Genomic DNA, 15,446 nt, shown 5'->3' with positions numbered 1-15,446 from the left:
ACCATTCCAGCAGTACATACTGCCTGACAGTCTGGAGCAGCGTTGTCACCCAGTCCATTGGAGCTGGTGGGAATGGAACTTTAGTTCCACCCATCCATATGAAAGGGAACATAACAATTCTACAGAGCCTGCTTCCCTTCTGTGCTGCTACCCATGATGCATGTAGCCAACACAAGGACATAAGGGGGTGGTTGTGTCCCCTTATAGCCCTGTGCCAGCACACTAGCCAGGCTACAATTTGCCCAAAAATGAAAACTGTCTAAACAACTACTAAATCAGTTCTAACATAAGATATGAGTAACTTCAGATTATAATTTATAATACAAGCTACTAACATCTTGTGAAATGCTGAATACCCTCAGATCCCTTGAGTTCCGTGTGAATTGAGGATCCTCAACTTGCAGAATTGACCTCTCAATAAATAAGCTGTCCCATTCACTGAATGACAGGAACTCCAGCTTCTTTCACTAAAGTGGAAACCAGTTCCTGCAAGAGCGTGAGAACTGCTGAAGGCAAAAAGGGTTAATCATCAAAAAAGTTATTGATGGAAAAGAGTAAGAGCGGGAAGGGGTCAGTGTGCTGTTCTCAAAGGAAGAAATAATAGTAAACCAGTATCATTTTAGCTGACGCTGTTGTTGTTTTTTACAGAACATTTGAAATCTTTTTGGTCTTTAAAGACAATCTATAGTAATTTAGACTCTGCTGGATTTGTAAATATTTTTATCATAGGTTTTGCCTATGTAGACCCTTGCACCAGATACTGAAATGACTTGCTAGCAGTGCTGGATATTCTTAAATACTAATCCTAGTTAGGAAGACATATGCAGCTCAATTTTCACATCAATCAGAAGTATTATAGATTTCTTTTCCTTCATTTTACTCCCCACCTTTTTCCATAATTTTTGGTGTCACATTCAGAACAATCCCTTACAGTGATGGATAAAGTAAAATTCCCACAAACCAATTAGTGGCTGATTATTGGTGTGCCGACTCAATGGCACACAATTAACAACACTTTTTTCTCCTTCCATCAGGATAACTGTTCTAAAAAGCAACCTTCTTGTTTGCTGTATGGAATACGAAACTCAGCTAAATATGCCTGCTGTTATTCCTAACCTAAAGATCAAGTCGTGATCCTTTACAGCAAACTTTGCAGAAGAGTCTGCAAAGTCACTGGCTTGGTACCATGCCTAAAGTTTCTACATAATGCTCTCTAAATTCACTGACAAGAAACTTTGTTAATGCAGATTTAAACTTGCCCGGTGGTGCCTCCTGCTCTTCCAGAACATTGAGTTCAGCTCTGAAAACCAGGAAATAAAGACTTAAGGTATGTGCTACCTCCACAATGCAACCTTAACTCTGCCCCATGGAACTGGCAATAGCCATTGGGAATGGTTCAGTATAGCTACTGTCATAAGTTGACATGAAGAAACAAAGAGAATGTGCCATTGTTTGCATTGTGTTTGAAAGATATTCCAGTACGTATTTGCATGCTCTCCAGCTGTGTTCACATTAGGCCGAGTTGTACTGAAAGTTAGAGGGATTAGTTAGAGCAGGTGGGAAAAACAATAACAGAAAATGTGGAAATAGCAGAAGCGCTAAATGACTTTTTGGTTTCAGTTTTCACCAAAAAGATTAGTAGAGACTGGATGTCTAACATAGTGAATGCCATTGAAAATGAGGTAGGATCAGAGGCTAAAATAGGGAAAGAACAAGTTAAAAGTTACTTAGACAAGTTAGATGTATTCAAGTCATCAGGGCCTGATGAAATACATCCTAGAATACTCAAGGAGCTGACTAAGGAGATATCTGAGCCATTAGCGATTATCTTTGAAAAGTCATGGAAAATGGGAGAGATTCCAGAGGACTGAAAAAGCACAAATATAGTGCCAATCTATAAAAAGGGAAATAATGACAACCGAGAGAATTACAAACCAGTCAGCTTAACTTCAGTACCCAGAAAGATAATGGAGCAAATAATTAAGCAATCAATTTGCAAACATCTATAAGGTGATAAGTAACAGGTAGCATGGATTTGTCAAGAACAAATCTGTCATACCAATCTAATAGCTTTTTTTGACAGGGTAACAAGTCTTGTAGATTAGGGGGAAGCGGTAGATGTGGTATATCTTGACTTTAGTAAGGCTTTTGATACTGTCTCATAAACAAACTAGAGAAATAAACCTAGACGGAACTACTATAAAGTGGGTGCATAACTGGTTAGAAAACCAGTGGTTATCAGTGGTTTACAATCAAGCTACAAGGGCATGTCAAGTGGGGTCCTGCAGGGATCGGTTCTGGGTCTGGTTCTGTTCAATATCTTCATCAATGATTTAGATAACGGCATAGAGAATACACTTTTAACTTTTGCAGACTATACCAAGCTGGGAGGGGTTTCTAGTGCTTTGGAGGACAGGATTAAAATTCAAAATGTTCTGGACAAATTGGAGAAATGGTCTGAAGTAAATAGGATGAAATTCAATAAGGACAAATGCAAAGTACTCCATTTAGCAAAGAACAATCAGTTGCACACATACAAAATGGGAAATGACTTGCCTAGGAAGGAGTACTGTGGAAAGGGATCTGGGGGTCATAGTGGATCACAGGCTAAATATGAGTCAGCAGGAATGTTGTAAGCAAGACACAAGAAGTAATTCTTCCGATCTACTATGCACTGATTAGGCCTCAACTGGAGTATTATGTCCAGTTCTGGGTGCCACATTTCAGGAAAGATGTGGACAAATTGGAGAAAGTCCAGAGAAGAGCAACAACAATTATTAAAGGTCTAGAAAACATGATGTCTGAGGGAAGGTTGAAACAATTGGGTTTGTTTAGTCTGGAGAAGAGACGACTAAAAGGGGGAGGACATAATAACAGTTTTCAAGTACATAAAGGTTGTTACAAGGAGGAGGGAGAAAAATTGTTCTCCTGAACCTCTGAGGATAGGACAAGAAGCAATGGGCTTAAATTGCAGGTTTAAAGGCTGGTTTAGGTTGGACATTAGGAAAAACTTCCTAACTGTCAGGGTAGTTAAGCACTGGAATAAATTGCCTAGGGACATTGTGGAATCTCCATCATTGGAGATTTTTAAGAGCAGGTTAGACAAACACCTGTCAGGGATGGTCTACTTATTACATAGTCCTGCCATGAGTGCAGGGGACTGGACTAGATGACCTCAAGAGGTCCCCTTCAGTCCTACGATTCTATGATATGAGGAGAGATGAATATGTTCCTTGAGACATCAAGTATGTCTCATTTCTGTGCCGAGTTCTGCAGGTTGTATCAGTAGTGGTGACAGGAGTAATCCTATCATAGGGATTGTCAGCAGCCTGGTGAAGGGACTGTACCATTTAGCAAGCCTGGAGTGATTTGCATGGAGTAGACTCAGTATGAGCATAGGCCAGGTGTAGATAGCTCCACTTTGCTACTCCTGACCTAAACCCAAGCTTTGCCTGAGCAAAGAGAAGATGTTAAGAATTTGTCCTACAGTGCTCATGTACACTGTTCCCTTAGTGTTCTGCAGCATCTACAAAGGCTGAGTGCAAGTATGTGTGTTAAAGGCATGTTGGAGCATTGCTCAAAGAGGGCAGAGTTAAGATTGTGTTGTGGAGATGGTGTGTATTTTAGCTGTGTATTTCCTGGTTTTCAGAGGTTTGAATGCAGTTAGACTCAATGTTTTGGAAGGGCACCAGGCACTCCCTGGACAACTTTATCTCTGTGTTAAAGTATTTTGTCAGTGAATTTCCTAGGTGTTTTAAAAAAAATCAAAAAACAAAAAAGAGTTGTTGTTTTTGTAGGAGATAGTGTTAAATTAGGGAAGTGTAGTTACCATGTGGGTTTGCAGGTGGAACTAAGGGCTGGTCTATACTTAGCCGGTAGTTCGACGGCTGGAAATCGAACTTCCGGGTTCGATTTATCGCGTCTGGTCTGGACGCGATAAATCGAACCAGGAAGTGCTCGCCGTCGACTGCGGTACTCCAGCTCAACGAGAGGAGTACCGCGGAGTCGACGGGGGAGCCTGCCTGCCGTGTGTGGACCGCGTCTGAACCGCGGTAAGTTCGAAGTAAGGTATGTCGACTTCAGCTACGTTATTCACGTAGCTGAAGTTGCGTACCTTACTTCGACTTGGGGGGTTAGTGTAGACCAGGCCTAAGGATAAGTTAAAGATGCTACATAGTTTATAAATCATCTTCCCCCCTCCTGTGCTCTTTGCTGTAGTCGAATGGTGATAATGGTTGTGGTTTTTGAGTGTGGAGTTGTTGACAGGGGAGGGAGAGTAAACACGGATTATTTCACAATATTTTGAAAGTTTTATTTCATGTAAGTTACAGTAACTTTAAGTATGTGAGAGGAGACCAGTATCAGTCTCTTCTTCTCAAATCACCTTGCCCCACCATCCTCCAAAGCAGATAAATCCACCCCCATCCAATAATTCCAGGTCCTCCTCCCTTTCCTGACCCTAAGTCTGCAGCTACAGCTTACTCTGAGCAGTATAGGAGCATCAGCGAGGTGGGAAGTGGCCCAGTCATCTCAATTAGATGTTCTTAGCTAAATGAGAATACCCAGTCGAGATTAATACAACCTCGAAACAAAAGTTCTGAAAGGTGTGCACTGATTGACTCATCTCATTGGCGACAAAGAGTCCTGTGGCACCTTATAGACTAACAGATGTATTGGAGCATAAGCTTTCGTGGGTGAACACGCATGCGTCTGACGAAGTGGGTATTCACCCACGAAAGCTTATGCTCCAATACGTCTGTTAGTCTATAAGGTGTCACAGGACTCTTTGTCGCTTTTTACAGATCCAGACTAACACGGCTACCCCTCTGATACTCGTCATCTCATTGGGTGTTCTTATCTCCCCCTCCCTTGGTTCCAGTGCTTGTAGCCAAACACCAAACACTGAGTAGGCCTGTTCTCAACTCCTCACCCGGTTTCAGCACAGTATGCTTGGTGAATGCCTTGAGCATGTTCTCAACTCCCAAATATGATTTCAGTGCTGCGTACAGCGCCAGGCACTGAACATCCCCATTCCATTTCCCACCCCAGTGTCTTCATTGTATGCCTCTGCCATGGATCTACCGTGTCTGTTCTCAGCTCTCGACTCACTCTCAGCAGTGTGTGCTCATGCCATGCACTGAACTTGCTTCATCACTTTTCCCATCATGGTCTCAGCACTGTGGGAACATATAATGAAGCAGGGAGAGAAATGCAGAGGGGGATAATAGAGATCTAGAGTTTGGGGAAAGAGCTGAAGCCTTCCTAGATCCCGCACTGCACAACTCTGACCTTCCTTCCTTTCTTCCTCACATTCTCCTGTGCTGCTCTGCAACCACACTTTCCCCCTAGGAACAGCTGCATCAAAGAGAAGGGTGAGCCTGGAGCCCTTTCCCCACTGCTGAAGTCAGCATGGGAAGGGAGGGAGTTCTGGGTTATTTCACTGATCAGGGAGCAGTGGAGGAAAGGGGAGCCACTGACCCCCCTTCCTCAGCCTGGTGGAGATGCAACAGGGAGGAACTGTGGTGGGTAAGGAGTATTTGTAGGGTAGAGAGGGAGCGGGAGGAGGGCACAGATGGTTCCACTTCCCTTCCGAAGAGGAAGGTGCCCAATTTTTCCTCCTTATAGTTCTGGTGTCCATGTTTCTGAGCTCCTAGAGAGCAAAAATCCTTAATCATTGAGGAACCAAAGCAAAACTACATTTTTCTTCATCAGAACTCTAGTCATTGAACTGGGTTTTCAAAAACATAGTGTTTAGATGATCTCTTGCACTAATAAGAGTCATTGTGTAGGGTGTGTGCTGGCAGCTCAGTAGCTATGGCAGAGCACAGCCCTAAGGATGAAGGTTAGCAGAGGAGCAGAGCCACCACCCTATACCTTCCCAACCCTCACACCTCCTGCACTGCTCTAGTACACCCGCATTCCTCCCCCTCCCCGCTGCTCCAAAATCACCACTACACCCAATATTCCCTAGGTCAGGACCAAAAAGGTGATAAGAATCTGAAAATGTTATGAGCAGCTCATGTTAGGGGACCTGTCTATCAGAAACACCTTGAACAAATGAGCCAACAATTTGCTTTCCTTTGATCACACTCAGTTCCATTGTTCAGGAAACCCGTGAAGAGTATGAGTTATGATTACATTACCCTAACTGATTACTATAGTCCTTCATCTTCCCTCTATTTAATTAATGCTGATTTCCTTGACAATACTTCTAAAGTAAAATCAGAATCTGGTTTAGAGTACTTTAAAATGTCACTCTTAAACCAGATGGCTTGGTTTCAGGGCAAAACTTCCAAAATGCACCCCTGCAGAATGCAGGCAAAAGGGCAGGGAACATGCATAACACATTCTCTCAAAGCTACCGCTGGTAGGGCTCAAATTCATGGTGCATGGGTGCAGCTCATGTTCAATGAGCAGTGATAGTCACCCTGAGCCACCTAATTACTGAGATACCACATTGCCTGCAAACCTTCTGGCTTCCACAGAGCCCTAATCTTGCTGTACACACGCATTTCACTTTTTGTAGGTGTGACGAAGTGGGAATGGTCATAATGTTTTCACTGACTACTGTGTGGGTGCCTCAGTTTCCCCTATGCATTTCTTAAGTATCTAGGTGGTGGGATAAGGGGGTGTGATTGTTGCAGAGCCTGAGAGGGCCAGTGTGATGGTGTCTGCACAGAGAATGGCCGACACGCTGTCTCCTGGCAACTGATGGCCTGGTCCCCTCCTCTGCAAAGGTGCCAACTGAAGGTGTTGGAGAACAAAGGGATCAGGTGACCTCCTGGCCCGGGAAAGAGACAAAGGCCAGGGGAGGGACTGGGGAGTTTCAGTTTGGAGCTGGCTGGGGAAACGGAGGGAGCGCCCCAGGGGTCTAGCTCCCTGCCCCCCAAGATGGACCTGACTGAGGGGGTCCTGTTGTCTGTACCTACAAGCTCTGTTTTGGACTGTGTTTCTGTCATTTAATAAACCTTCTGTTTGACTGAGAGTCATGGTGAATCGCAGGAAGTGGGGGGTGCAGAGCCCTGACTCCCCCATACTCCGTGACAGTAGGCACTTCAGTTTGGCATGTGCTGACCTGGAGTTACAAACTTTACCTTTAAAACCTTTTTCAATATTGCTTCCCCAAGGGGACAGTGGGTACCATGAACTAGTTGAGATAAATCCCAAGCACCTGAGGTCAGTTTGGGAAGAATCAGCACCATAGTTTGAGCCTGAGGTGTACACAAAAGGAGTTAGAAGAACCAGGTGATTTTGTGAAATGTTTTTTTAGGTGGACTCTCAGGAGACCCTGGCTCAAATGACCACAAATTTGGACCACTAACACAACCAATCACCTTCAAGAGGCAGAGCATAGAACTTACAATAGTCAACCTTTCAACAGAAAGTGATGCTCAACCTTATATGGAGATATACCCATCTCACAGAACTGGAAGGGACCCTGAAAGGTCATTGAGTCCAGCCCCCTGCCTTCACTAGCAGGACCAAGTACTGATTTTGCCCCAGATCCCTAAGTGGCCCCCTCAAGGATTGAACTCATAACCCTGGGTTTAGCAGGCGAATGCTCAAACCACTGAGCTATCCCTCCCCCACCTTAACTAGAGTAGAGGTGGCACTTCTCTGTAACACACATAATTCATGTAACAGATTGGGAAGATCTGTGATCAATACTCAACATTCATGAAATATCAAAGTACAGATAATTTAATATTTATTGACGTTACTGCTGTCAGCAGGGCTATAACAGTAATTCACAAATTGACATTGGCAAACAGTGCTCCTTACATGTAGTGAACCTCATTACAATACCTTACAGCACACTTTCCAATGATCAGAATATTTAATAATAAAATAAGGTTTCAAAGATTTTCCTTTGGCAGCTTATTTGCAACTGATAAACCTGTAACTGATAAAAAGGTGAGTCCCATTCTATACAGTATAAAGGCATGCAGAACAGATGTCATCAAAACAGAGATTTATTTTGTGCCATACCTGTGAGGCAGGGATTTGAACAAAAAGTCATTGTCTGAAATTTATTGAGAAAAGATACTTTGCATTTACCTTTGGTATTCCAGAAGTGTCAAGCCAGGCCCGGATGATATTTTCAACAGATAGCCCGTACCTTTAAAATAAAATTAAACTTGTTTCATGGAACATACCTACACAAATATGTACATTTTCTAGAGAAAAACATATTGTGTAAAAACAGAATAAAAGCCTTGCAGACTATAGCAGTAGTTTATAATTCAGTTCTTGTTCTTTTTAATTAATAACATTACCAGAGATGACACTTGCAAATTAAGACAGATCTGATTTTATGTTTTTCAAACTAAAATGATTAATTCAGTGATTATGAAAGCTGACAGAAAAAGTACAAGAAGCTAAGCTGCATTTATGAAACACATAAGCATGAGCAGGTGCTCTATGGTTCTGTTTGTGTGGCTTTTCTGTTTTTCTTTTCTGAGAAAAAAAAACAAAGGGAGCAAAATTAACTGGAGATTGTCAAAATCAGTATTTTATTGAGGGAGCAACCAAAATAAAAGGAAAAAATGCCAGAGTTAAAACTGACATGAAGTCTGAACTGCCCTAGATTTATGGACTTTAAAATGCACTGCTGGACTTAAATCCTCCTTAAAATTGGTAAGTATCCAATATATTTGGATGTCAGCTTTTCTCCCTGATAACATTTATGGTACAATCACAATGCACTCTGAAACCATAACTGCTAAGAAAGGAAACAATCTGTCACATTTGAACTCAGTGGGACTGAGTTACTCATGTACATAAGTGTTTGTATGATGAGGACCTAAATTTGCATCCTAAGTTACATGTACACTTGCCTGCTTCTCTGGATACTTGTCCATGTATTGTTAGCAGACGTACCCTGGTACCCATAGTGAGCGTCCACATATGCTGTGCCAGTCACAGTTGTACACTGTGCACAGGCATATACTCATGTCCACACTGGCCATTTTTAATATGTGATAGTAGTGCTATCATTTCAGGGACAATATCCCACAGTCCTTTCTGTCACAGGAGACACTCTGAGAACTGCCTTGCTACATGTAGCTGGTACTGTACGCCACCTTCACACATTTGTCAACGGCAACTTCCGGTAATCTCTCCCTTCTGCCAAACTTTATTGAAGACATGGAGCAAATCCCTGATGGTATGATTCTGCTTCAGCTTGTAGGACAAATATTCATGCAGTCCAGTACCAGATACTGGACAGAATGGGCCCAGAAAAATTTGAGATGCCTAAGACAGCTGACCAAAAAGGTAAATAGAAATCCACTGGAGTCCCATGGAACACACGTTGAATGCTGGGATTGCAACAGTATGCCCATGGGGGGAGTGCTGCTTCTATTCCTAGAGAACTAGCATGGCGAGGTGGAAACCTGGGATGATGACCATTTGCTACAGAACATCTGAATGAGGAAGCAGACCTTCACAGAATTGTGCGAGCATCTTGCACCAATCCTCCAGCTCCAGACCACTTATTTTCAGAAACCCTTACCAGTGCAAAAGTGGGTGGCTATTGCCCTTTGGAAGCCGGCAACACCTGGCAACCTGATTGTCAGTTGCAAACGAGTTCTTGGATGGGAAGTCAACTGTTGGGGTGATGGTTGTACAGGTTTGACATACTATCAATACTGTGATCTACCCACTGGTAGTTGCCATAACCAAGTCTCTGAAATTATAGTGGGATCTCAGAGGATGGGGTTTCTAAACTGTGCCGGGACCATCAATGAAACACACATCCCAATACTTTGTCCACCAAAAGAGACCAGTGAATATGTTACCCACAAAGGTTAGTATTTACTCATTTTTCAAGGCTTAGTAGACCACAGGGATAGATTAATGAACACCAACATTGAACACATAGAAAAAGTTCATGATGTCAGGATACTAAGGAGGTCGGGATTGTACCACGGTGGGGAAGAAGGGGCTTTATTCCCCAGAAGAGATGTGGTTAACATACAGTTTTGCATATCTGCCCCTAACGTGGCTCATGAAGCCGTATCCTGACATCACTGTCCCAAGAAAAAGTGAATTCAACTACAGACTGAATAGCTGCAGAATGAGGGTGGAGTGCACCTTTGTGCATTTGAAGAACGAGTAAATACAAGGTCAACAGATAGTGTAGCATAAGTAGTTAGCAAATATTCACTTTGAATGGTCCCTTAGAATAAGTGCTAACTACTTATACTATCTGTTGACCTTGTATTTAGCTGTGACACTCTGAGTGCCTAACCTTGAGGAAGAGCTCAATGTAGCTCGAAAGCTTTCTCTCACCAACAGAAGTTGGTCCAATAAAAGATATTACCTTATCCACCTTGTCTAAGGTTTTGTCTACCCTGTATTTTTGTCAGTCAAACTTTTGTTGTTCAGTGGTGTGAAAAAAACATACATAGGAACTACAGAAGTTTTACCGATCAAAACCACCGGTGTGAACCGCGCTTTGTCTACTTGAGGAATAAAGTACTGTTCACTGTGACTAACGGTGGCAGATTCTGTCCCAAAGGGGAAGTCAATGGACTACTCATATATGTAACCGTTCAACAATATGAATAAGAGGTGCACAAGTTGATCCTGAGTAACGTCCTCACCATCACACAGGAAGTCTATGGCAGAGCCAGGAATTGAATCCAGATCTAATGCCTTACCCATAAGATAATCCTTCCTCAGATTTGTCACTTTGTGTCTTTCAGTAGCTAGGGCATTCCCAAATATCTGGGAGATCACAGCATACTAATCATCTGTAGAAATGAATGGGAAGGAACTAGGGGAAAAGGGAGCAAGGAGGATGGAATTAAAAAAGTATAGATGTATTTCTGTTTCATGCCATACTATTTGAAAGCTTGTCTGCAATGCCCTAGTTATTTGCACAGGATGGTGAATGGGGATGAAGCCTTTTGTGGTCGGAGTCCAGGTCTATCCACTCCCGAGAAAATGTTTTGATAATACATGCTAGTGAGCAATCTGGTACATTCCACAGGCAAAAAAACCCTTTTCTTCAAAAGTTCAGGGATAAATTCATCCCAAGGCAGAATGGTTTAGCAGTATTAAGGAGAGGGATGAACTCAGGCACAGGCCTGAAATCCCTCCAAATCAATAAGAGTATTGCTTACCTGTACTAAAATTTTCTTTTAACTTATAAGACAACAGACTATGCTATGAACAGATATTTTTTTCTCAGATCAGGTGGTTCAAATAATGACAGCAGTCAAACAGAAGCATTTCCACTTAGCTGGGGTCCTGAACTTTCAGGAAATCACAATTCTGCATGTCTGATCATTATGGAAATTGATTTTTTTTTTTTTTTTTTTTTACAGATAACCAAGAGTACGTTAAACATAGGCATTACATTTGTACAAGGTAGCATTCTACATTTAGGTTAATTATTTAAAACCAGATTTGACCAGCTTTTAAAGGTCCCAGGCTATTTGTTCACCTCTTTTGGGTTTAGAGCATTTAATTGTTAGGTCCCTTAGGCCTGGTCTACGCTGGGGGGGGAGAGAGAATCGATCTAAGTTACACAACTTCAGCTACGTGAATAACATAGTTGAAGTTGACACTAGATCTACTCACTGCACTAGACCTTCGCACGGAGGTGGAGTACAGGAGTCGACGGGAGAGCGCTCGGGGGTCGATTTATCGCGTCTAGACTAGATGCAATAAATCGACCCCTGCTGGATTGATCGCTGCCCGCCGATCCGGCGGGTAGTGTAGACATACCCTTAGACTCAGCATGCCCTTTCTGTCTGTCACTGATGCTAACGTGATTCCAGCATTCAGACCTCACCTTCAACTCCTGTGGTTTGGATAATCCACAATAATCAGAGCTATTGTTTGCAATTATGTACACCCACATGATGCTATATTGTTGCATTATGTAGAAATGTAGGATGCAATATAGTACAAATGTTATATTATGAAAAATTAAATAATAAATACTATTCTGAGACAGAGAAATTCAGAACATTGAAGTAAGTGGGAAGAAATACAGTTTATTAAAGAAATTACACTGTATACAATTATTAACTTGAATTTCAGGATGGTTAATTGGGAAGGTTGAAGATTCCCTTTTATGTTATTTCTAATTTTACATATTGATTTGATTTCTTTTCATTCCCAACATTTACCTTTTTTCTTTTTCTAAGAAGATGAGCCAAGTACAGTTGTGATCAGAAATGTGACTGTAAAACTGGTATCTTCTAACTCAACAGATTTGCCTTCCATATATATATTATGGGTCAAATCTATTGTCTTTATTTTTAATTTTTTTTTTACTTTTTTCTCAATCTTGTTAACACTGCAGAATCAACACAGCATTCAAAGAAAGTGAGCTGGATACTGTTATGTCTCATGCATCATCATCAGAATTACTGACAACATTCCAACTGCAGAATCTTTATTACCGCTGTTGCAAAAGTCAGAAAGAGTACAAATTGACTTTTAGATTCTAAACTGAGTTTGTAAATGTAGCAGCTAGGGGGAAAAACCCTCTTACTTGTAAATAGAGTACATTTGATCTGGTTTTCATTAACAGACAATAAACACAGAACCTCATGATGACAATTTTACAGCAGCTTTTAGAGAACAGCCATACTACAAGGGTAAGATTTTCTAGTAAAAATCAATGCAAAATAATGACATTTCATTTGCAGCAGCTTTACAATGCCTAAGTCTTAGTTTAGCTTTCTCTAAGTTCAGAGCCAGCAGCAGGACATTTCAAAACACTGTCTTTGAAAGGAGTTTATGACACTATTCAGCCACCATACTAATCTAGGAAAAAAATGAAGCTAAGAAGTTGCTCAGATTGTACTGAAACTCTAATGCTGCCTATTTTTAAAGGTTACTACAGTGGCCGATCCTTTTGATTTGGGCTCCACCCACTTTTCAACTAATCCAGCTAGCACATGTTAAAGTAGAACATGCCTTGTCTCCACTAGTTTTAGAACATATTAGCTGGGACATTCCAGCTAACGTTCTTAAAAAACAACATATTTTATCCTACACTAGACATAACCAAGTTGTCTTCAAGCGTTACCCCCTGTCCAGAGCATGTGGCAAAGATCCATTCTGGGGTTGACAAAGAGTCTAACCAAAAAGCCCTGTGAAGTCAATGGAAAGACTCCCACTGACTTCATGTGCTTTGAATCAGGCCAGAAAAACAGATTACACATAGATTACTGCAGCAAGATCCACATCTTAGAGGAAGCACATACTACACCATGATATTTATAGAACCCTCAATTCAGAAAAGCATCCCTATTCAGAGAGGGTACTTACCATATGTTTAAATTCCATTGATACCAAGACATTTAAGTTTCGTGCTTAAGTGATTTGCTGAACTGGGACAAAAGAAAAGACGATGAGTGGTCTTGTGGTTAAGGTACTGGACTGGGACTTGGGTTCACTTCTCAGCTCTGCCACAGAATTCCTGTGTGACCTTGGGAAAGTCACAATCTCCATATACTAAGTTCCCCTTCTGTAAAATGGGGGTAATACTTCCTTTTAACTACCTTTTGTCTATCAATTTAGACTGTAAGAGCCTCAAACTAGGGATGATCTATTAATGTGTACTCGCCCCAACACAATGAGGCCCTGATCTCAGATGAGGCCCCTAGATGCTATTATAATACAATTATTAATCAGAATTAGTATTATCATAAAAAGGCTTTAAATAGTGGACTTTCATCCCAAAGCACTTTACAAACTTTATATATAGGAATCACTTCACTAACAAGGAAATGCAGCCACCTCTGTTGTGGAACATTGCAGCTGTTAAAAGTGCACATTAAAAATATATAACAGTTTAGTAAAGGAGGGTAAGAAGACTGCCATATCCAATTGAAAATACTTTTACAAGTATCTCTTTTTATTTCTTCATCTGGATGTACAAATTCTTTGACATGACCATTTTCAAGATAAATTATTCTGGTAACATGACTAGGCATATATCCAAAAAGGATTAAATCCAAGATCCAAGTAGTGATTTTTACTACTACCTGTTAAGTTGTCCTGATGGATTATTTTTTGCAACCAGCATATGTATAGTAATTTACAGAAAAATTGGAGGAAATAAAACATTTTGAGGGAGATTTTGAAATATTTTCATTGGCAGTTAGATGCCTATTAGCCAGCTGTGCCTTTGAAAAATCTCCCCCATCATGACTAGCAGTTTTCTAACCCAAGAAAGTAAGTTAATAAAAATCTAGGAGACAGGATCTACTTGTTTAGCCAAGTATGTTGAAAAATTGGAAATTTATGAAGACATGGAAGGTGGTTACTAGGTCATAGTTATTAAAGTTACAAATAAAGTTACAAGCTATACTTAGTCTGTAGTATATTATGGAAAATGTAGCTTTACTTTTTATCTTATATTTGTTTTGCGGAAGCAAATGAAATAACAAAAATCAAAAAAAGCCAAAAGTAATAGAAGTTAATTACTCAAGAAGACTAGACACACAGAGCTCAAGCAGCTGCAATTCTGATTTATCTGGAGCTGATGAAACATACCCTCTGTAACAGGGGTTTAAAAACACTGGGACTTTGCATGGCTCACATGTTGCACAAATATGAATAGGATCAATTTACAGGCTAAAGATCATGAGTCCTGGGGGCAACAAGGCTACTGGGAGTTATGATCAAACTTAATGCAGTATAATGCACAGGTACAAGAGAAAGCAGGTTTGGGTTTGTTTTGTTTTGTTTTTTATGATAGCAGTGGATTTTGAAGTCAAACAGAAGAAAATAAGATACTTCAATCATGTGTGAGAAACATTTCAGGTTTGCTGGGGGAAGGCCAAGACAACCTGAGCCTCTGGGACAGACCAGTCCACACTAAACAGGAACGCTCAGGAGGGCAGACTTGGCAGACTGAGGCAGGCACTGATATTAAGGCCTGGTCTTATCTAAAACTTAGATCAACCTAGCTACATCACTGAGGGCTGTGAAAAATTCTGTGCCCTAAGCACAGTACATAGGTCAACTTACCCATAGTGTAGATATGGCTAGGTCAAGGATTCTTCCATTGACCTAGCTACCTCCTCTTGGAGAGGTGGATTACCTGCATCAACAGAAAAACCTCTTCCACTGATGTAGTCATACCCTTAGACATCTGTTAGTTGCTCTGGCCCTTAGTCCTTCATACAAAAAGTTCCTTAGCAGAAAGGAGGCAGACCAAGGAGCCTGCAAATATATAATGCCCTCTACCCTATCTGGTCCTCGCCTCCTATCAGAGGATATTGCCCTGGAGGAGAGTTTTCAATAGCCAAGGTCCCTTCAGAACTGAGCCAAGGCAGAATGTGAAGCAGTCCTCTAAACCAGGCACTTAGGCTATGTCTACACTTACCGCAGTGTATAGACTACAGGCACTACATGTGTAGCTACACACTGCAGTGAAAGGCAGGCTGTGTCCACAGTTGTCACTGTGGCAGTGA

At 41.4% G+C, this 15,446-nt stretch overlaps 1 protein-coding gene across 5 annotated transcripts in view; it reads right to left on the bottom strand.

Moving 5' to 3' along the window:
* AOPEP (aminopeptidase O (putative)) overlaps window positions 1–15,446 on the bottom strand; it is a 310,109-nt gene that overhangs the window by 113,230 nt on the left and 181,433 nt on the right. For all 5 annotated transcript variants that reach the window (XM_029911714.1, XM_029911718.1, XM_029911717.1 and 2 more), the window contains one exon: window positions 8,059–8,119. In XM_029911714.1, coding sequence (XP_029767574.1) covers window positions 8,059–8,119 — 61 coding nt within the window. The remainder of the gene's footprint in view (window positions 1–8,058; window positions 8,120–15,446) is intronic.

Source organism: Terrapene carolina, unplaced genomic scaffold (assembly GCF_002925995.2).
Source record: "Terrapene carolina triunguis isolate 2854851 unplaced genomic scaffold, T_m_triunguis-2.0 Scaffold113, whole genome shotgun sequence".
Taxonomy (NCBI): domain Eukaryota; kingdom Metazoa; phylum Chordata; order Testudines; family Emydidae; genus Terrapene; species Terrapene triunguis.
This window is presented reverse-complemented; position numbering and strand designations above follow the sequence as displayed.